Source organism: Euwallacea fornicatus, chromosome 10, assembly GCF_040115645.1.
Source record: "Euwallacea fornicatus isolate EFF26 chromosome 10, ASM4011564v1, whole genome shotgun sequence".
NCBI lineage: Eukaryota > Metazoa > Arthropoda > Insecta > Coleoptera > Curculionidae > Euwallacea > Euwallacea fornicatus.
Window position 1 is genome coordinate 761,481 of NC_089550.1, and position 22,239 is coordinate 783,719.

Genomic DNA, 22,239 nt, shown 5'->3' on the forward strand with positions numbered 1-22,239 from the left:
CAGTTGTAGCCTTGGTGCTGCTTAAATGTGCTTATATAGGTACCTAAATACTTTGTCAAGACCTGTTATGAAATCCTATTGGTTTTTGTTAGTTTTTTTCGTTAATATTCTGCATTTGCTGACAATTTAATTACAGGCTTGCCAAAAGCAGTCACAGGAGTATAACCGAGACACAAATATTCAAATCTCGATTCAAACTGAAGCTTCTTAGACTTAACTAAGGGCATTCCCTACCTATGTATTCTTGATTTTCATTGCTCCACAATATGTTTTTTTTTTTAGAAGTTTTTGCCAAATGGTGGGAGAGAGGAGTGGAGCTATAAGATTAAGTGCCTATAAAATATTAAGGTGTTCTAACAGTTTAGGTACTATGGTCTGAATCGATAGTTGATTGTAAGGAAGAGTTTTAAACCTGTATGGTCAGGTATAGATAAGGGTAAACAAGGGTAGTGGATAGTAGCTAGTTACAAAAATACATATAAAGAGGAAGTCTCAGTAAATCCTTGGATAAGTAAATAATTAAAAATCAAATAGTCATATATCATAGAATATGCAATGAGTTATGATAAGGCTGAGGTAAGCTGGTAACAATGATGAATAAAGTAGATATTTAAGAACTTACCTGGAATGCTACCTACTGTATTTACACACCACAACACCTATTGATAATGGCCAAATTAAATATTGAATTTACGAATGGGGCTATTTTATTTTATGTATTAAATATGTGGGCATAAAGGGGGCCAGTGCATGTGTCAGAAAAAATAAACAAACCCCAGGTGTCAAAAATCAAAATAAACAATTGAAAATGGGGACTTTTCAATTTCAACTAGATTTTTTTCAATTTTCTGACTGGTCAAGCCAGAATCAAATGGTCATTTTGGCAAACGTGACCATTTACTTAACACCAAGGCAATAAATCAATACTGTATCCATTAAATACATTAAAAAATTCTAATACAAAGGTAATCAGAGCCACTCTACCTCATATCTATTGTTGAGGTTGTGTTCGGTGTTTATCCGGAAAAAGTTACTGTATCTGAACAAATATCACTCACACCACAGCTGCCACGGTACACAAAAATTTCCCAAGGGTTTCAACATCGACTTTAGTGAGAAAACACGAGAAAAATCGGTTCAAAACCGCGGAAAATACACCACGAAATTTAGTACATAGGCCAAGATTTCATTGCCATTTTGTCACTGAATTGCGGGGTTGCCAAATAGGGTTGTAGAGATTTCCCCAAGGGCTTTCAATATCGGGATTTTTATAAGGGCCAAATTATTACTTTGTGCTGTCATCCTTAACTGCAAACTGTAGGGCAGAGTCCCTACATTGTTCATTTCTACAGAAATTGGCCCGCAACATTGTTAACAACAGCACCTTAGCTTAGGTCAAGGGTCATCAAGTCTGCAGTTAATCGTCTGCATCTTTATTTCACATTTTTAGTATTATTATTGATTATTTGTTATATATATACAGAGTGTTTCAAAATTGCACGGCAGTATTTGAGGTATGTGTGCTCTAGTACAAAATAGAGAAAACATTCATGTCAGCATATGCCCCATTTCGATCGATAGCGGAATTACAGTGTTAAATGTTAAGGAAAAAGGAGGTTTTTTTTCATATTGTGCTTGCCTCCAACTATTACGCAAGGTAGTGTATTTTCTGAGGTTCTGCTCCATAAAACCTTTTGGGAAAATTTGCTCGTACACCATTGGTGAAATTTTTAGCATTGTCCCATGAAGTGAATATAATATATATTTACATTTGAATTCTGACCAAGTGAGCTAAACTTAGTTTCCTGTTTGAACGATGCAACCCGGTTTTTTAAACATCTGGTAACTTTACCAACAAAATAATTTCCATGGAAATGATAAACTTGACTCAGCTGCTGCAAGGATTTCGGTGTTTCTATGGAAACCATCTAGCTGGCAAAGTATCAATGTTTCGAAACAGTGAAGTTAAAGAAGATGGGTAAAGATGCTGATGAAACATTGCTTTTTTAAAGAAACTCTGTATAAACTCTAGAAATTAATATAGAATTCAAAATAGGTATAAAAGCAATACAGAGTGTGTCTGAAAAAGAACCGGAACAGTCAATCATATGTTAAACTAATCAATGCAAAAAATGTTTACACAATTTCTATATAAAAATTTGAACTGCAACGTTGCCAGATCAACAAATTGTTCACTATATTTGCCACCTTTTTTGAATCAGTAATAAGATCGTAATTGTTCCGGTATCTTAATACCAAAACTCAGATTGGTATTTTTCCAAAATAATAAATTTTTAATTTGATTGGTTATAAAGATTTGGTTATTGCCCAAAATTTACTTAAAATAGTCGGAATGGTCACATATGCGCCAATCCAATTAACTAAATTTCGTATCTGAGCGTTTTTCATCATGATTTATATTTAAAAATGGAGTTGCAACGTTTTTAGATCAATAAAAAATTTGTATATGTATTATAAACTTGACCAACTCAATCATGGTCATCAAGTATCTAAAAAATGAAAGCTGCAGCAGCCACTAGGACTGCTGTCCCCCAGCATGGTACAATCTTCGGATACCTCAGGAAGACGAGCCAGAAAAACAACAATTTGGGATTTAAGTAAAGCTTATGGTTCGGAACGATGACGAAGTGTTATGAATGACTACCGATGCTAAAGCGAGTCAGCTGAAGACCACAATTGGTACTCTATTGAGGCCTCTATAGAACAGAATGTACAAAAGGTGATAAGCGACCTAATTTTTCTAAAGTTTTATGGACTAAGTACTAAGAAAATACACTACCCTGTATAGTGTATAGTAATAGGAGACAATTTATTCTCGTATTAAGCAGCGTCTAATACCTAATACTCATATAAAATTTGAAAGGTATATCTGCAGTACATCAAACGCAATAAAATAAAAATCTAATTTTTTCTTAACTTTTAACACTCTGTCAGCCACCGATTGAGACCGGACACATGCTTATGTAAAGATTCTTTATTTTATAGTAGAAAATATATATTTCAAATGGTGTCGTGCAATTCTGAAATACCCTGTGAACCTAAAGCTTGGAAAATTAACTAAAATTTAAGAAACAGCAAAAAACAGCAAATCAGAGAATCTCCTCATTTGATTATACTTTTTTCACTATCTACTCCATAAAAAAGCTGGTTAGAGCCTTTCCGTTCTTGTGGTATTATTTTCAAGATATCGTGGCAATCTCGCATTTATTCTTGAAATATTTGCAATTTGGACAGTAGCGACATCTAACGACAAGTATTTAATATTTAGAGCCCAATTAAAGATTTCTTTCTCGTACTTGAGTGCTGTTGCATGCAGATACGAGAGTGCACCACATTCGTTGATAACACTATTACCTTTGTTTACATACACTGTGCCTGTGAAATACATAATCATGACCTGAATGCCAAGTTAAAATACCGAAGCGAATTTTTAAATAAAACAACAACATATTGTAAATATTTTATTAAACTACGCGATTAGAACAAAGTTGGTATACAATTCGAATAAGAACAACTAAAAATAAACGAAGATACCAAAACGAACAACAAAGAGTGTCCCTTGATTCGATGGTCATAAACCAAGGGTAGTCTTTTTAATAAAATTCAAGTCCAAATCATGCAAATCTTCAGAGTTACGGAGTGAGAGATCACCTTGAACATATGCTCAAACTTTCTGTTATACATTATTCATTCATTACTTTTATCGAGTCACGGGACACTCTGTGTAGGAGAGTATATACTTAAAATACCTACGCGGTACTTTTGCAAACTTAATAATATACATATCTTAAAAATAACGCAACGATAAGCGCATTTGATAATTTTAATCAACATAATACTAAATGCCCACTATGAGCATACATTAACTTTCGAGTGAAGATATTTTTCATAGTCCACGTTATGCGGCACATTAGACAGTCGAAAAGCATCACATATCGTAGGAATACGTAATTTGGTTACGTTATAGCCCAATTGCCATTAAAATAAAGCAAAATGTCTATTTCTCAGGCAATCTAGTAACAAAATATAGTAATATACAAATGTATCCGCGCACGAAGTAACTTTCTTAGTTTAAACAGAAAGTACGGTGGCTGGTAAAAACCCATTAGTGCGGAATACGAAACCCTCTATTGTTTAACAAGCAGACTTCCATCAACCATTCAGGCGTTACAGGTAGAGAAAAACTGAGATGTTTTCCGGCTTATTGCAAAAAATTCAGTTACTCACCGATACAACATATAACAGCACAGTGTGATGCGAGAGAAAGCAGGTATTAAGTTTAACTATTTACGACGTATAAAGAGAAAAATATATTTTTCCCCGAGGGAAATAGGGAAATTTTTTGTTCCCTCGGAAGCAAAGTGCGATTTTCCGCCTTCAAATGAGGGAGAAAAAATTGGTCCGTTTCAATGAAGATCAGTCTTAACAAACATTTCAAGAAAACCTCCATTCAGAAAAAATGTTTTATATGGAGGTGAGTTATTTGACGATATACGTATGTTGTTTTTGAAAATATCTAAACTTTTATAGCGAAGATTTTTATGGTGAAATATAATAAAGTACAAAGAATAAACCCGGTATTTGCAATCTAAATTAATGTAACTCCTAAATTAAAAAATAAGAACTTACCACCGCCATATTTAAACTGACAGTTCCTAAACTATAAGGCGAAATTTACTAGAAACATATGAAAGTAAATGACAAATTCGAAATGTCAATGTCATTGTGACACAACACAAAACTGCAATTCCTCAAAACTAATTTAGGTACTGATAATGAATCGAAATTCTTTTCCTATGTAGACATTTAAATCAGACCTTCGCTCCTTAGAGTGCTGTAAATATCAGGAATTTCAATCATACAAGTCATGTCTTCGGGACAGTTGCTTATGACGTTGATGTTGTAAAAACCCGCATCAGTTACGAGCTCCTGTAATCTCCTGTGTACTTTCGGATCTTCTGGTATTCCTGGATAAAAATGATGACAATAACTCATTAACATGCTACTGTGATCTAGGAAACCGTAAGTTTTGACATTAACAAAACTCAGTGATTCGTCTAATTAAGAAAAAAAAAAAAGTTTAGCAAAGTTTCCCGTTACTTTGGCCTTAGTTGACTAGGTATTTAATAAATACCAACTCTCCGTCATTGATAATTTCAATAGTCTTTGAAATTGTGAAATAGATCTGTCTCTAAAGACGACACAAAGGAAACTTGTAGATTTATGGCCGACATAAATTTATAGATCGGATCGAAGTCGAATATAATCGCGAAATGTACTCCGATAAATGTCCCTACCGTGAAACGTAGCGTTGCATCCCATAATAGGAACATCTTTGAGTCGCTCAGGCAGCTGTCGGATATGGGATACGTCAACCTCCTCGGTATTTCCGTAGTCGACAAACATTACTTCCCGCTTGTTACCTTTCTTTTCAGTTACTATAGCTCGATACCAAACCTCTAAAAAAAAGGGGCAGCATAAATATCGGTTACACTTAACAAAAAATATTGCAGATGACACCATCTCCCAGCCAGTTTGAAACAAACGTTTTTTTATTAGTACACAGGTTGTCCCTTTATTCTTAAATTTCTTTATCATAAATCTTAAATTAGTATTGTTCACGAAAAACATCAGACTTTTTCCGAACAAGTTCTCTTTATAACAGGTAAAGTTTTTTTTAGTCAGCCGGGGCCTGTTTGCATAAAAAAACTACTGCGTCGAATTCGCCACTTTTCCCTTATTTTACCAAATCTAGCAAAACATCGCATGTGACTCCCTATCGCGTATCGATCGAAAGACCCATCAGCTGTACCTTAACAAAGGGCAGGTCGTACCGTTATCACTTCGTAGATGATTCAGTCGAGTGTTGGCGTTCGGACGAGCAAGATGTGCGTCATTCGCGCTGCATTACTAATCGGAATAATTGGGTTTTCCTTTGTTCTGAAGACTTGTGGGGTACGCCGGTAGTATATCCATAATTCAATGAGTGAAAATTCATGTTGCCTGTCACATGCTTTTGGGGTTCGGGGGTGAGTTCAGATGTTGTTTCTTGTGGTGCACAGTGAAGTTTTGTTAGGTCAAAGAGGACGACGTAATTGGATTTTGAGTTAAAAGTTTAATTTATTAGCAATTTAGGTTCTTTCCGAACACACTTAGGACCATTTTTGGACGTCGCCGCAGTATGGTATCTCAACTTGAGCTCTTTCGAAAGAAAATTTTTCGTTTTAAATTTCAGGTTTTAACTGTGTACGCCTCAAATCGAAATGAATTCAAAACTAACTAAGAATTTTTTCTCAGCAATTAATACTGCATTTTCTTGCGTTTCAGGCCTCAATTGTGGACGTCTCTGCTTTAAGTCGAAATTAGTTTAAATCTTCAACTGCATGAAAAATTAATTAGGAATTAATATTGATTTTTTTGTTTCAGGTACCAATTGCGCACGTCTCTTTGTCCAATCGAAAGTAGTTTATATCTTTAACTGCATGGAAGATTTATTTGAAATTAATATTGATTCTTTTTCTGTTTCAGGCCTCAAATATTGAATTTCCAAGGAAGGGAAATTAAGTATGCACTGGTTCAGTGCATATGAATGTTTTGGGTTAATTTTATCTTTCAATTATTTTCCGAGCTAATGGGTAACATTATCCCCTACCTTCATATGTCGCCAGACACATATGAAATTCCTCTACGTCATATGGAGTATTATCGGTAGGTTCAATGATACCGAGTGTCTCTATATGTTTAAGTGCATCATCATCTACAGGCATAATTGTCACTCCTGAGCCTGTGCAGCAATAACAACAGTAAGTATTTGTGCCTTCTTTTATTTCAACATACGACATATCGTCGAATTTGATGCGGATACCTAAAATATTTAATAGCAAAAAGTATAAGTTATAAAGTTCATATGGAACAGTAATAATTTAACAGTTAACAATTTCGACTCAATAAAGAAGCAGTTAGAAAATGCTTACAACCTGCTGAAACATTATTATTTTCTTGAACTGCCGACTTTGCTACGGGTACCGAACTCTCCTGTGCTGGCAATAGCAGGTCCACCTCTTTCTTCTTCGTTCTTCCTAATATTATTTCTTTCAACGATACTGACTGATCCTTTTCTACTGGAATCAGTACGTCTATCTCATCGTTAACTTGAATCTAGACAAAAAAAAAATTCCTTATCAAACAAACATTTTTGAAATTGAGAAAATTGAAAAAAAATTACTAACTTGAACTGTTTTTCACAGAAAATAAATATTGTATTTAACTAGGAACTCTACCGTTAAAACCTTCTTCTTCTGCTGAATTAAAGTAGCCAACATGTCTTCTCCCTCCTTAGTGATTTCACTTAAACTCGGATAATCGAATTCGATCGTTCCTCTTGGAATATCAGCCAACGTGCTATCTACGTTTCTCAAAGATTTTATGGATAAGTTATCCCCTGGTTATAAAATTCGTAAAATGTTATGCAAAATCGTTCAAAAAATGGCTTACTATAATAGTACTCAAGAAATTCAACCTCTGCTACATCATCCACTATTCCCTTGATGACAGCTCGATGCAAACCACTTATAAAATCGTTACAGCAAAGAACCAATTGACCAACTTTGGGGCTCGATATTGCTAAAAACACTGACGTTACAGTTTTTCTTGGTATTATTAAGACTACTCACGTTTCTTCTCTAATTGTGATATATACCCGTATATTCTTTTACAGACAGCCCCACATTCCTTGTTTCTTAATATGAGTTTGCCGTTGGTTATATTCACGATCATTACACTTTCTCCAGGATTAAGTTTGACACCGAACGGAGGCGGCAACTAAATTTGTGAAAAATTTTAAAATTGGGTAAGAAGTTTTGACGTACGCACACGTATAAATTTCGAAGGTTCGTGCTAATGAGTAATTATGTGTAATGTTACACCTTCATAAGTAGAAGATGATCACTTAATGAAAGTTAATATTTTATTGCAACAAGGTAACACATGCAGTGGCTGGAATAAGAGTATGTAGTTAGTCTCTTTCTTAAACACACAACTCTACCTCAGTAAAGCATTCTTCAGGTTCACAGGCTGGGGCGGATTCAGAACTGGAAATTTTTGTAGGTTCCGCAACTGGAGTGTTGCTTATTTTGGGTTGCGGTTCTTCTTTAAGGGTTTCTGCCGAAATGTGGCCCCCCGCGTTTTCCGAAATCTCGACTAGATGTGTATTATCTTCATACTAAAATTGTTTACGTAAATGCATTTCAAATCACAGATCAATTATTATTTCTAATACCATTACAAATTAAGTGGCCCTATTAAATTTCTCTTAAGAAGAATATCATGTTATAAATGATTTTAAAAAAGGTGATACCTAGATTCGTGAATATTTGATATTATTTAAGGAGGGAAAATAAAACAATTCATATCAACTCTTTGATACGACAGCAGAGAATCACTCTGAAACCTACAATTTTCAAACTTTTCAATTTCCTTTCAGTACAATTTCGAAACGGTTCCTGTTCTGTTTATTTACTAAATAACTCGCCATTTAATTTGTTATCTTACAGCCAAACACTTGTCTAGAGAAGGGAACTTTGAAACATTGATAACAGCAGGAGGCGAGACTTGATCAATGCACAAAATTATAAAATTCATCAACTGAAGAGCGGCAACATCACTTACATGTTTCATAACGAGGACCCCGACTTCATCGTCTATTTTCAATTGAACATTTTGATAATTCTGATCTAGCGCAAAACGAACAGCTTGGGCCGGGACTTTCTTCCACTTTTCTGGCAGTTCTTTTATTGGTGTCAAGATGTTTTCCTTGTTACCGTAATCCAAAAGTTCAGCCAAAATTGTACCGCTCGGTCTGGTTTGGAGTACCACAGCCCTATACCTAGAAGTTCATATAACCAATCGTGAAATATATAATTTTATTTAATTGAATTGCAAACGTGAAGAACTTTAATTTACAAATTTGCCTAGAAGTGCTTAACAATTCATTGTTTGGCAGAGAAGTACTGCAGTATGCTGCGCAAAATGCTAACCCTAGGCTAATACATACTGAATTTTTCTCCAGGAGACAGTATTAATACGAAAATTGTTTCCCGTAATTTAATAGATCAAACATCTCGGATAAACTTTAGTTTTGTTAATGAAACATGAAATACTAACAATTTCCATAAATTAAATATAAGGCCCTGGTTTACGAGGTCAAGCCAAATATCATCGCTATATGGAAATAGGTGAGTAGTGTTTTCCTGATTGCGAAAGACAATTCCAAACGATCCAGTGAGACCACCGGATACTTACCAAATGCCTTCATACAAAGCCATACATAGTACGTTTCTGTAAGGCATAACAAGGTCTGGCTGGGTTCCATGCGACTGGTTCAAATCGAGCAATATTTCTTCAATTAGTGCGTCTTTCTCCAGCAGTTGTCCATGGAAAATACCGGTTTTTTCTTGTTTCACATAAGAAACCTTCACCTAGATGAAAGAGAAGAAATTGCAGATATATGTACAATAATTTACCTAATAATAACAAATTCTCGCAGCTGAGATTTTAGTATGAGATGAAATAAATACGGCAACTTGTGAAATATTGCCGTATGAAGCATATTTAGTATTAATTGGGATAGGGAAAGCAGTGACGTGCAATAATTAAGATTATTAAAAACATAATAACTGCAATAATAGGCGGAATATTTTGTTTATAATAACAGTACTTTCGTTTTAGTATTTTTCTCGGTCCCTAATTGGAGTATCGCTTCGTTATACAAAATTAGAATAACGACTGGTCTTGCAACTATCATTTCGAAGGAAAAAACCGAAATCGGTAGGAATTTTTCAAAATTGAATGTATTTTGTTCTACAGCTAAAACTTTTACCTTGTAAGACGAACCCTGATTTAATGTCAATCTCTCCAAATAAAGAGGAGGCATTCGGAAACCGCCAGAATTGGAACCATCATGTAATCGAGATCGTACCTCAGGCTTTGATGATTTTTCAACGATAGCTTCGACTTCGGGTTTCGATGACGAATCTTGACATTCCTTAGGTTTTGATGAAATGGCAGTTGCCGTTGTAGAAGACATTTCTAGATTAATGATCGAAAGGGGTATTATTCGGACAGTTTATGCGACGAGTTAGTTCATGTTATAACTAATTTTTTTGATAACTTCAAGTAAATATCCGCGCTCAAATTGCTAAAACTTGACAAGGCATAAACTCGCTAAATTTTTTGAAAAAAAAAACAATAATTATATTTTCGAAAAATATTATGTGTAATTAAACATTCTAAGATTTCATTAAATGATAAATTTTCGTTGCGGCCTTTCTTACCTTTCCGTTTCTCAACTACTTCATCCTTAGTTGCTGGCTTGGATTTTAAATCGTTATTCACCAAGTTATCAAACGATCTAGGCTTCCTCATGCGTGTGTTCGCCTGGTGATATGCAAAAGTTAGAAGCGATACGTTTTCGAATGAACAATCCGTACATATAATCTTTCTGACCCCGACGTAAACTTAAAAATTCTACAAGGTCTAATGGCAGACGAGGAAACTTACCAATTGGCCACACTGATTATTTTGAGTCCACCCTTGTCCCGGCGTGTCATGTTCGGTTGGAGGGCCTGGCCGTGGCTCTTCACTATATCGACTAAAAATTGACGGGGAATTGTCTGGGGTAAGTGCCCTCCTGACTGATATTTAGAAGGAGACATGCAGAAATTAGGAATAGCTGACCAAATGGTATATAGGATAACGCCTTTTCGATAAGTTTGTGGAATCTATGCAAAACAGTAATAGATAGATGGAATTTGACCGCATATTCTTTGATTATTGCACAATTGACTTGATTCGCCTTGTTTTTTCAAAATCTGTTAAAGAGAAATACATTAAATCGTATATAAGGAGATTAGCATCAAGAACCGAATGAAACAATAGTGTACGGGGTGCTCTATAAACAAAAAAAAACATAACTTTAAATCTCAATTGACAAACTGCTATGGGAAGACCAATTTAAGTCGCCCTACTGAATTTTAACCCAAAATCTCTAACATATTGCTATGCAACTTTCCATCTATCCGCCACTGTTTTGCCTAAACCCCATAAACCAACAGGTGGATTTTTTAAAATCCATTCACGCTCCTTTTAATAACGTCGAAAAATGAAGAAATACCAAGATCCCATGCACTACTCTTTATCAATTAATATTATTAGTTTTACCTTTCAGTACTGCATTGGGCTCGAACAAGCTGACTCTCAGCCTGGTCATTCTCTAAATTTGGCCGTGGCACATCGGTCTTGACGGTTATTGAGAAGTTTTTATTGTGTGCGTTTTGAACTACCCGACTGCCCCCTGAACTTCTTTCTTGCTTATTTTGCAGCCTTTTCCTTACCCTATCAGGAAAAAGCGACCTTTTAAACATATGCAGTAATGGCGATGGTGAACGTTCAGTTATTTTAGGTGTGTGAATGGAAAAGCCAAAGGGCAATTTCCCCATTCGGAAATTAAACGGAGCAAATGTGTTCGTATGCGGTTTAAACTCGAGACGGCGATTGGAAGTCGAATCACGATTAGAATTTTTGTATTTAAAAATTGCACGAAAATATATAAAAATTTATGATACGAAACGGTGATTCGATTGAGCCAGTTAGAACGGCTTCAGATATTCAATATTTTTATCGCTCGGTAGAAAAACCATGTTAGATTTTCTAATTTAAAAATAATGTATGAATGAGAAACGCTCGTTAATAACTGGACCCAAGTGAATTCAAATACTACAAAAATCCAAATCTTGATTAAATACTTAATAAACGCATAACGTACGTCCTTAATTTATTTAGACCTACCTTTCTATCATGCCCAACATTTCGTCTTCGTTAAACGTCTTTTTAAAATTGAGAATGTATTTAATCCCCTGATCAACCAAGTAGTTTTCCAAAACCTGCATTTCCAATCTGAAACACAAAAGACCTACGTGTAGTGAATGTACCATATCGGGACTCCTTACATTCTATCCATTTACTCTCTATTGAACAATATATTGAACGAGCCTGAAGTAAACGTATGACGCCAACTGCCTTACAACCAAGTAGATAGGCCTCAGTAAAGGTCCTGAAGTTGGTGTTTTAGGACTAGCTAGTCAGAATCGAGAATCTCTTGGTTTTAACGGGAATCATTACCGCGCAAATGATTCGTTTAAACCGTTCCTGACCGTAGGCGATGAGGATTCATATTTGCATTAGCAGAAAACACCCCCTGATAGGTTTATTAACATTTCGAAAAATAACGTGAAAGTTGTCCTGGGGAGGCACATTAAGTTCGATTTCCAATAATAAATCTCTAATGAAATGATAAAAAAAAGGACAAAATCACAATTTTTATCAAGAAATAAATAATTAATTTAATTTATTTCAAGTATTCCACTCGTCCATATTCGCTGATACATGATAGTGAACTGACAAAACAACACAAACTAATTCACTCACTGGCGATGAATAGATTCGTTTATTATAAACAACGCTTAATCAACGAGAGCAATGTTTTCGACCTTGCAGCATTTGATTCTAGTCATTCAATATTGACGCAATGAATCTAAGAGCGTTTCTAGGTTGCTTAATCTTTATATTGGCACTTGTGTCCCGTGCAAAGGGTGCAAATATTTTAGGGGTGTTCCCAGTAAGTGGAAAAAGTGTTAACATTTTGTACAACAAACTAATGAAAGGTTTAGCCGATGCCGGTCATAACGTAACCGTAATCAGTGCACATAACAACAAACTGCCGGTACTAAATGGTACCTACAGAGATGTGGTGCTTACAGGATTCATCGAGGACTACGACAGTGCGTAGAAAAACTTAATTATTCTGTTTTTTTTACAAGACATTAACATTCATTATTACCAAACTTCCTTTCAGAAATGGTAGATTCATTCCTTGCAGATGAAGAACAACTAGGACAAGAATCGTTTACGTTATGGGAGTCTTTAATGTATAACGACTTATTCTTGCCAATTTACAATAAAACTTTGCATCACCCAAACGTGAGGGCACTCCTTAAATCCAACCAAACGTTCGATTTGGTGATAATGGAGCATCTATGGAGCGAGAGTATTATGGCATTTCCTGCTTATTATAACTGCCCCTCCGTGATGTTCACCAGCATGGGTGGGATCAATCCTTGGGTAAACGAGATAGTCGGCAATCACATGCCGATATCTTATGTTCCTCATACCTGGATGATTGGAGACTTCACTGGAGGAATGAGTTTATATCAAAGATTTCAAAACTTGGTCACCTATTTATTTGACGCTATCATAATTCATTATTTCGAAATTCCCGCTCAAGACCAAATAGTAAAGCTCGCATTTCCTGACAAGAGCATTCCAAGCCTTGCACAAATGTTTCACACACCTTCACTACTTCTACTAGGAACTCATTCGAGCCTTCGACAGGCCGCTCCTTTAGTACCCAATGTAATTGAAATTGGAGGATTTCATATAGATCCACCGAAGAAACTCCCGAAGGAGCTTCAGGAGTTTTTCGACAATGCCGAGCAGGGAGTGATTTATTTCAGTATGGGTTCCCACATTAGGAGCGCGAATTTTAGCACTAAAAGAATGAAGTTGTTCTTGAACGTCTTTAGTAAACTTGATTTAAAAGTATTGTGGAAGTTTGAGGAGGAACTGCCAGGAAAACCTCCAAATGTGCTTATAAAGAAATGGGTGCCACAAACTGATGTGCTAGGTAAACTTTTACTAATTTTAGATCTGTATGTCACGGGGAGGTTCAAGTTCCATACTTTTAACCGGAACCTCAGTAATCTTCATAGATACTCGAAACTGAACAAATGACCCGAGCCCACCTTCCTTCTGTTGCAGCTCATCCAAATCTCAAACTCTTCATAACCCACGCTGGACACGGCAGCATCCTTGAAACCATCCACAGGGGAAAACCAGCACTAATGCTACCAGTTTTCGTCGACCAATTTAATAACGCATTCCAATCAGTGGCTAAAGGTTTTGCCTTGCAGCTCCCATACGCTGACAAAAATTTCACAGAAGAAGTTTTACTGTCAATGATAAGGGAAATGATAACCAATCCCATTTACACGGAGAATGCAAAGACGATTTCGAGAATATACCACGATAGGCCAATGAAACCCTTAGAGACTGCTGTCTACTGGATTGAATACATCATAAGAAATAAGGGTGCGGACCATCTGAAAGTTGCGAGTATAAAACTGCCTTGGTATAAGCTCTATATGGTTGATGTTTTGTTGTTTGTGAGCGTTACCGTCATTGTGGCGATTTATGCTATTGCCTACGTAATTGGGTATATCGTTAATTTATGCAAATTTAATAGAAATATTAAAATGAAAGAGCATTAAAAACTATATTTTAAAATTACTTTGTAAACAGGAGCAGCGACGGGTGAAAATTGAGTAGGACAATTTGATAGGCATATCATAGTGGTAATAGTCCAAATATAAATGGTGTTAATGTGTTTCTATGTTATAAAGGGAATTTAATAAAATCTGAGATTTTTTAAAACATTTTTGCGTATAGACACACTTCAAATGATGTTGAAAAACTGCTTTTCTCGGCAGGTTGATCTAACTTATAACAATAATGCTTGGACTCAAAGTGTGTAATTGTACATTTCCATGAACTTAACTTAAATTACTGTTTTTATTCCAATAACATTGGTTTATATTAAATTAAATTGACATTGCTTTGTTTATAGATTTTACAATACTTAATAATTAAGTTGAAACGAATTCAAAGTATTCTTTTGCATTTTTATCGAAAAAATGATCAAAATAGAGCGATTCCTCCAATTAAATAGAACAAAAAAAACACTCAATGGACGGGTACTTACTCTTTGGGTATACCAACGCTTTCGTAGGTCGCCTTCGGGTAAATATTAAATCCACAATTCGCAGCATCGTCCAAGCTTATGAATAACTTTCCATCCTCGCCTTGCAGGACATCAACGGGCTTGCCGTGAATGTCCACGTAACCGTTCACATAGTAGCAATCCTCAATTTGGTCGAGATTGTTGCCACTCGACTGACTTAAGGCATCGTGACTGTGGAAACTATTTTCGCAGGTGAAACTATTCGAGTGGTGCGATGGACAGCTTGACCTGAAAGCATAAGAAAACAGTGTAACGAAATTGGCCTGTATTATCCATGACTATTTGCTTACTGTCGGTTTGTCCCGAAACGTGAAGAGCATACGAAATAGAAACACTTTTTATACAGATTTAGAAACAGGGTGTCCCGTTATTGAAAACGAATTTATCGTGACCCTCGTGGAAGCTGTATTATTGTGCAAAGTATTGAAGGGAAATTGGTATTGGAAGCTAAGAGGCAAAAACCTGGTGGATGGATCAAACGTTCTTAATTAAAAAGTTACTTATTTCTACTCTATAGGATGTGTACGCATTCATGTGGGTGGTAAGCAACAACTGAATCCTCGAGCTCTCTTCTATGTTGGCCGTTTGATGGAAATGGTAGCGGTAGTATTCTTTGTCAATATCGAAATTGCGATTTCAGAACCGTTTCGAAATTGTAAATATGTTTCCTGCAGCCTACAGTTTTAAAAATGTTTAAAAGGTGATTTCGACGTAACTCTAACCGTTCCAAAGCAAACATTTTCAAACCCGTTTTTTACCATAATGTCTAAATTTATTATCAAATTTTGAAAATTATAGTGCCAGTTTTCGTCATTTAACTGGTAACTAGGCGAGTTTCAGTTCGCAACCAGTTGCGAATTGAAAACAGTTGTATATATGCGTTCGTTGCACAACGCATCTGGGACCAGTAACAATGGCCGGCTCGCTTCGCTCGTTCTGCAAAGCTCACCTCGTATACAAACCTATGCATTTCTTAACTATCTAGTTAGATAAACAGCTATTAATAGATTTAATATCGTTATGTCCTCCACTCGGTTATAGGTCTCGATTCACTTGAACCATTCTCCTCGTATATGCAATCTCCAGAAGTTAAAACACCACTGTTAGCATATATCAAATTATGCATATTTACTATTTGCCTTAACTCATATAAAAATTCATTGACTTACCCGTTTTCCGAAACGTTTCCATTGGGATTTTCGGGAGCATTTTTATTTGTCTTTTCTGTGCTAAATAAACTGATCTTCCAACTATGGCAACCGTATAACCTGGCACACGCTTCTTTAGCAGCTCTAGAAAGCAATAAATTTGAAGCTCCCCATGGTCGAAGTCGCGTACGATTTTGGGAAATTTCGGAATTTACAGCGATGGTTAAATGCATTTTAAAAAATTGTGAGCTTGCGCCTTTTGTCTTTGAAATTTTTAAAGATACTGCAGAATTTCAACTGGATACTTGGTGAACGTGCGCAAACAGGATCATTAACATCTCGATTGGATCCAGAGATGGTATTGTAGAAACGTGAGGACTTTGTGGTGAACGTGGGTAAGGTAGGGCGGAGCAAGAAAGTGCGCGCGCAATTAATCAGTTTGCTCTACGGAAATCTACAACCTTTCCAGTTCGAACCTTTTTTTCCCTGCGAACTCGGCCTGCAAGAACTTACGCTTTGACCGATACTCCCAACGCGGGACTGCGCCCCAAATGACAATGTAAAAGAATAAAAAGAATTGCATTGAAGATCAGGGGATTAGCGTCAGACATATCTCGACAACCTTGAACTCTACACGTTCAATTAACGCTTCAGAAATTGCAAATTAAAAGCTCACCGACGAACAGAAGTATCCATATCAAAGATAATCCCTGACTTCCATAATAGTCGAATGAATCTCTTAATTAGCAGCTATTTGACGGCCTATACAGGTACTTCTTGTATAGTTGGGCTCATATAAAGGAATTTTAATTTTCCGTATCTCTGTACTCATTGCGGCGTTGTATTGTGACGCGTTTCAATCGTAATTATCGAGATGGTTACTTGTTTTGAAATAAAACATCTCTTTATCCATCTATCCTTCAATCCATATTTATCTGCGTATCTGTCTGCCTATCTTGACGCTGTTTTACAAAAAGCAACTAATCAAGCTGGATTTCTAAAATATGTCGTTCGTGTTGTTCGTAATTTGTGCCGTTCCGTAAATAATCGTAAGTAATCGCACATGTGTCTACAAAACTTCGCTGTTGCATTATTCGCCCTGTTTAAACGTTACGGTATAACGGTAAACGAACAGAATTCCACCAAATCAATATCTTGCACGACGTTTTTAACAGTCTTTCACGCTATTTTACAAAAATTTCAAAAACGAAAGGCTCTGGCACAGTTTTGAAGAAGTATTGACAATACGGGCGCAACTCTACAACTTCCTCAATTCAGTCAAATTTCTAACTTCGATAACAAACGAAATCCAAATTTGGAGGATCAAATTTTGAATCACGCTGTATTTGCGGTTCCTCTTCAATTTTATTTGCAAATTGAAGGCATACTTACTTTGGATTGTTCAGGTAAACCTTGGCAAAAACATGGTGAGAATTTATGTAGATTTTGTTGATTTTCCCGAATTTAGAAAATTCTGCTTTCAATAAGTCCTAGAGATTAAATATGTATTAGTGAAAAGGGCGCAAGTACTACCATCTCAACAATGACATTTACAGGTGGAAAGGTGCAACAGTTTTCATCCCTTTTAGGCAATTTGTCCAATACAATTTCCAAATAAATAATTTGATATTTTTTTATAACTTGAAACCAAAATGCCAATTTCATGTGAGATGATTTCCTTTATCAAGCGCTTCAAGCAATTAAGTTCATACAGTTCTATGAACACAACTATCAACTCGCATTGCTTGAAATTGAAGCAGCTATAACGCATGCCAGCATTTAGGCTCAAGTTCCGTGAATTAATAAGTCAAGATTTGAAAAGACGTCTATATCTTTGCATGAATTGTTAGCATTTAAGCAATTATTCTAAGTTCCAGTCAAGCATTTTAGCATTTACTGAACGATTATGTGTATTCTGAACATCATTTAACTCGCGTGAAAATGGTCCAAAGTTGCATGTACCTAAAAACCATTTTTAACACATACAGGATGGTGCATGATAAATAAGCTCTTAGACGTTCCAAAAGAAACCTTTGAGTTCTTCAATAGATGAAACAAATAACCTGTGTCTAGTCTGATTTTCGAATTCCCCATAGATTTTCCAGCGTATTTGTTTAGTACGTGCCAGTACCCATGTTTAATAACAATTAAGCTACTATAACTATGTAAAAAAGCAGAGTAATGCACAAAAACCAAACCATGATATAAAAATTTCGCTAATTTGTGCTTTGCACATGTTAGGATGATACAAATATTAAAATAAGAATTATACAGGGTACATCATAAACTTAGTGCATCCAGATAACTTTAAGGTATTTCGCATGTTAATGTTCAGAACACCTTCTAAATCTATATTTCACAGTTTAAATTTAACGAAATTGAAATTTGTATCATCCTTTACAACATGTGTTAAATACGGCAAACCAATTCAACCATACACCTAAAGCTATGACGCTGATTAAATACATCTTACTCTTTCGAGGGTCTCCAAAGGGCCGTCAACCCGGCATATAGAATTCCTGAAAAAATATAGAACTGATTCTGGAATTGATAATTTCCCTTGATCATGAGATCAGTATTAAGTGTCTCCACTACTTATCTAACTAAACGCATTAATATGAGACTGATTTATTGGGTGTCAATTTAAAAACATACCACCTTCAATATCTCAGAATTCGTGTGAAAAATTTAAATATGCCAAAGCATATCAATCTTATTTTGAGTATGAATATTTTTAAAGCAGATTTTCCAATACGTGTGAGATGTCTAAAAGATTTACAATTTCTACATCAAAACTCTTTAAACATAGAGCCATGCTAATCTTGGCAATAGCAGTGCTACAGGGTAACAAAATTGGAAATAAATTTGTCATCAATTATATCTAATTCTTATTCCAAACCAGTAAAAGCATGAAAATACGCTCCAGGGAGTTTCTGAGCTTGAGTTATTGACAATTACCAACAATTTTTCATTGATCATGGTCTGCACCACATACGGTTTAAATATAGTACTTCGTTCATTTATTTTTACTCTTTGATCAGCGATTGGTTTATACATATATAATATGGTTTTTAACTTCAGTCTGCACTTCAACTCTAATGATGATTTGTATAATGGGGTACCCTATACATTGCAAGATAATTTGAGCTATCTTGGGAGTATTCCAGGAGCATATCGCTGGACTGTTACCAAATACATTCCAGGTATTTCCCAGGAAACTATTTCAAGATTCCTTAAAGGTATTTTGGACTGTTTTTGAGGCATTTTTAGTGGGCAGGGTCTTCACCCGAGAATGCACAGGGTATCCAGTTTTCAGAAAATTTGCAGGGTATTTCCGTTATTATTGCAGTTCTAGGGTTGGGATTTTCGAAAACCTGTGTCATGTTTTTGTCAAACAAACAATGCCGTAAACAGATTTATCATGGCTCTTTTGGTTTTTGAAATACAGAGCGAATTGGGAAATGGTGCGTTTTCAGACACCTATCCTATTATATTTCAGTTATCTTGTAAGTTATTGACTAGGTAAAAACGGTATCTTATACATTTTTTTAAAGCAAAATTCAGTGACATACTCGGTTTTTCCCTATGTGCCTTCATTTTTGAGAAAATTACCAAAGTTAAGATTTATTAAATGGGACATCATGTATGTTAATTGGTAGTTACATTTTAATTACAAAGAGCTTTCCAAAAATATATAATAGTTGGCACTTTGTTTCAAATCGTACAGGGTGGGTAAATTTCAAAACTTATAAAGGAAATTCCAGTAATTATAAGAGATAGAAAAAAAATAATAGAGCACTCTCAGTATTTTTTTCCAAAAAAAATCTAGTGAATGATTATAGTTTTTTGGTTGTCTTGTGCTCTTGAGTTAATGTAATTTTTTTTTTAGTAGATTATGATAATACTAACATATTAACTTAATAGTGACACAACACAGAGTTGTATTTATTTATTTTAATACAAGGAGTGGTTGATTCAAGCACCATTGGGAACAGGATTTGTTGCCAAGTTGTTAGGTAATTGAGTAAAAAACTTCAGAAAAATATTAAAATTCACCAGTTCCATACCACCAAATTCTGTTGTTTAATCCCATTTCAGTCAATGATAGAAAGGTATTCTGTGATGTTTTGCTGTTAGCAAATATTTTAAGGGAGATTAAGACATACTTTTGTATTTGAGAATGTGAATATGTGCATATGTGTTTATTTTCACTTAAATTTAATTTTTAACTTTTCGATGTGTTGTTGGTTCAGTTCTTTTAAAAAAGATATCACATTTATGACAAAAAGCTAACATTCAACAACAAATCGATGTACTTGGAGAACATCAACATAAGAGCAGGAGCAATAATAATGACATGGAAGCAGTATAATCTGCAAACAATGCAAAATTATAAATCTTGCTTTATGTATATCCAGAATATCCTTAATATAAAGTTTGACCAGTTTTACTGAATTCGTTACTGAAATATTTGACTGCCCTTGTGCTTTCGAAAGATATGACATACAATATATGGGTGTACCTGAGAATGCTGTTACCTAAAAATGTTCTAATAGATACTGCAATCAGTGCTACAAATTTGGGTTGTTTTTCAAAGGAACAAGGAAGGATCAAGCGAGACTGTGTCCTGCCTTATCGATGGGAGACGTCAATATGCGGAAAGAGCTCAGTTAAACAGGAATTAATTTTACAAATTGAGAAAATCTCGTGTCATTCTCTCTAGAGAAGTTCTTGTTGAAGATTCGTCAAGGACCATCTCTTGTCAGAGAAAAATAATAAAAGTAGTAAGTTAAGTGATGACAGATTTATTATACTAAATATGTACAAATGGTGAATACCTTCTTTCCATTGCGGCCTAGACCTGGATACTGAAGTCACTGAAGTAAATATCAAGCGTAATTGCTTGTATTTCGGTTGCAAATATTTTGAAACACAACACAAACCACAAACACGTGTAGTTGCACGATGCAGGAAGTAGGAAAGAAAGTTGAGAAGTTGTCACTTGTCAGTAACAGCTATAACAGTCATCTGTGCATATGACAATTCACTCTGTACTCCCGGACCAGTGTTACGGATAGGGGCACGTTGGGATTGTTTGATTACGCCCAAAATGGGTTCGCGACAAACGGCAAAAGGACTCGTGCCCAAGTTCGGCTAACGAATAAACATATTACTATTGAAGTAAAGCAGAAATGAGCCTGTGCATGTCCCCCACGTGTGTGTCCCTCTTAAAAAGAAATGGCGACTTCCGTTTCCGGAAGGGCCCTGCTTTGGTGGTTGCCTATCCATCTGTGTCTTTCGCATTAATCAGATTTCATCTCTTGTTTCGGTCTTGTTTGTATTCGAAGTTGTTTCCGGCACAGGCGTAAGAAATTCAAATCGCCCCGATTTTGGAGCGTCCAAAGGTAATAAATAAATATTCTTAAATCGCCAACTGCGAACGCAGAAATTCATGCTCGAAAAGCCGAGGCTCCCCCTTCGGTTCTAAACAGCCGCAGTGCCTCTGTGAGGACTACTGGTCCCCCTTCCAGACAACGAGAAACTTTTCAATATAAGCCTGAACAGGATAGTCCGGCCGTCGAGGTTCGAAGGGGGACTTTGGCCGCCTAAATCTGAAAAATGAATCCCGGTTGTACAAGCCTAAACAATTCATGAAGCCATTGGCACATTGACCCATTGCTGACTCCACGTCTCCCTGCTCGTTTTGCAAAATTTAATTCGTGTATCCTTGTGGTGTATTAAAAAAAGTTATATTATAAGGTGTTCTATGATAGGCAGCTATTTGCGTTCTCTCATAGTTTTTTTTGCAGCTGCTTTTGTATTTCTTCATATCCTCATAAGTGCTGATTAAAGGTTTGCATCTGTGAAAATAATTGGAATATCTCTCAAGCCATCATTAGAGTTTTTCGAGAACGTCGCCGCGATGATCTTGTAAGGGAAGCCCCGAGTGGATTTATCGGTTTAGTTATTCTTTAAAAATAATATGTAAACGTTAGTCGATCACGTTTCCTTTAAAGAATTTAGATCAACTGTGACGTCTCTAAAAGTTAAATGTAAAGACTTAAAAATAAACTAATTACGATTGCCGAGACGACGTCGTGACATTTCAGCCCGACTACTTAGGAACGCTGAAAGAATTTTACACTTAAAACTCTAATC

The 22,239-nt window shown here is 35.7% G+C and overlaps 3 protein-coding genes across 7 annotated transcripts in view; 1 reads left to right on the plus strand and 2 right to left on the minus strand.

Annotated features, from left to right (window-relative positions):
- Ephrin (ephrin) overlaps positions 1-1,190 on the minus strand; it is a 321,509-nt gene extending 320,319 nt beyond the window's left edge. For both annotated transcript variants that reach the window (XM_066286415.1, XM_066286413.1), the window contains exon 1: positions 985-1,190. The gene's annotated coding sequence lies outside the window, so the exon portion shown is untranslated. The remainder of the gene's footprint in view (positions 1-984) is intronic.
- Positions 1,191-3,469: 2,279 nt separating this feature from the next.
- LOC136341408 (tudor domain-containing protein 1-like) lies at positions 3,470-21,257 on the minus strand. 4 transcript variants are annotated; one of them, XM_066286355.1, is made up of 20 exons: positions 20,919-21,257; positions 18,554-18,599; positions 17,473-17,570; positions 16,102-16,224; positions 14,894-15,160; positions 11,866-11,973; positions 11,239-11,412; positions 10,579-10,669; positions 10,353-10,455; positions 9,899-10,107; positions 9,322-9,497; positions 8,689-8,905; positions 8,066-8,242; positions 7,695-7,842; positions 7,516-7,644; positions 7,302-7,462; positions 6,999-7,179; positions 6,674-6,886; positions 5,319-5,480; positions 3,470-4,988 (listed from the first exon to the last, which is right to left on the minus strand). In XM_066286355.1, exons 1-20 carry the CDS (start codon positions 20,927-20,929, stop codon positions 4,828-4,830), a joined length of 2,955 nt encoding a protein of 984 aa, XP_066142452.1. In that variant the 5' UTR covers positions 20,930-21,257; the 3' UTR covers positions 3,470-4,827. The 4 variants fall into 4 exon arrangements, with proteins under 4 accessions (XP_066142452.1, XP_066142451.1, XP_066142454.1 ...); XM_066286354.1 differs by having other exon boundaries at positions 6,996-7,179; positions 20,919-21,256; XM_066286357.1 differs by lacking the exon at positions 16,102-16,224 and having other exon boundaries at positions 6,996-7,179; positions 20,919-21,256.
- On the plus strand, positions 12,527-14,798 carry LOC136341418 (UDP-glucosyltransferase 2-like). Its single transcript, XM_066286384.1, has 3 exons — positions 12,527-12,857; positions 12,932-13,759; positions 13,894-14,798. Exons 1-3 carry the CDS (start codon positions 12,605-12,607, stop codon positions 14,400-14,402), a joined length of 1,590 nt encoding a protein of 529 aa, XP_066142481.1. The 5' UTR covers positions 12,527-12,604; the 3' UTR covers positions 14,403-14,798.
- Positions 21,258-22,239: the final 982 nt, after the last annotated feature.

Bases quoted from the DNA above. Each gene is read 5' to 3' on its own strand.
- LOC136341418 (XM_066286384.1), top strand. From the start codon at position 12,605: ATGAATCTAAGAGCGTTTCTAGGTTGCTTAATCTTTATATTGGCACTT. The intron at 12,858-12,931 runs GTGCGTAGAAAA...ACTTCCTTTCAG, and splicing joins ATTCATCGAGGACTACGACA to AAATGGTAGATTCATTCCTT. The intron at 13,760-13,893 runs GTAAACTTTTAC...CTTCTGTTGCAG, and splicing joins GCCACAAACTGATGTGCTAG to CTCATCCAAATCTCAAACTC.
- LOC136341408 (XM_066286354.1), bottom strand. The intron at 7,463-7,515 runs GTAAGCCATTTT...TTTTATAACCAG, and splicing joins ATTTCTTGAGTACTATTATA to GGGATAACTTATCCATAAAA. The intron at 4,989-5,318 runs GTAGGGACATTT...ATTTTTATCCAG, and splicing joins ATGCAACGCTACGTTTCACG to GAATACCAGAAGATCCGAAA.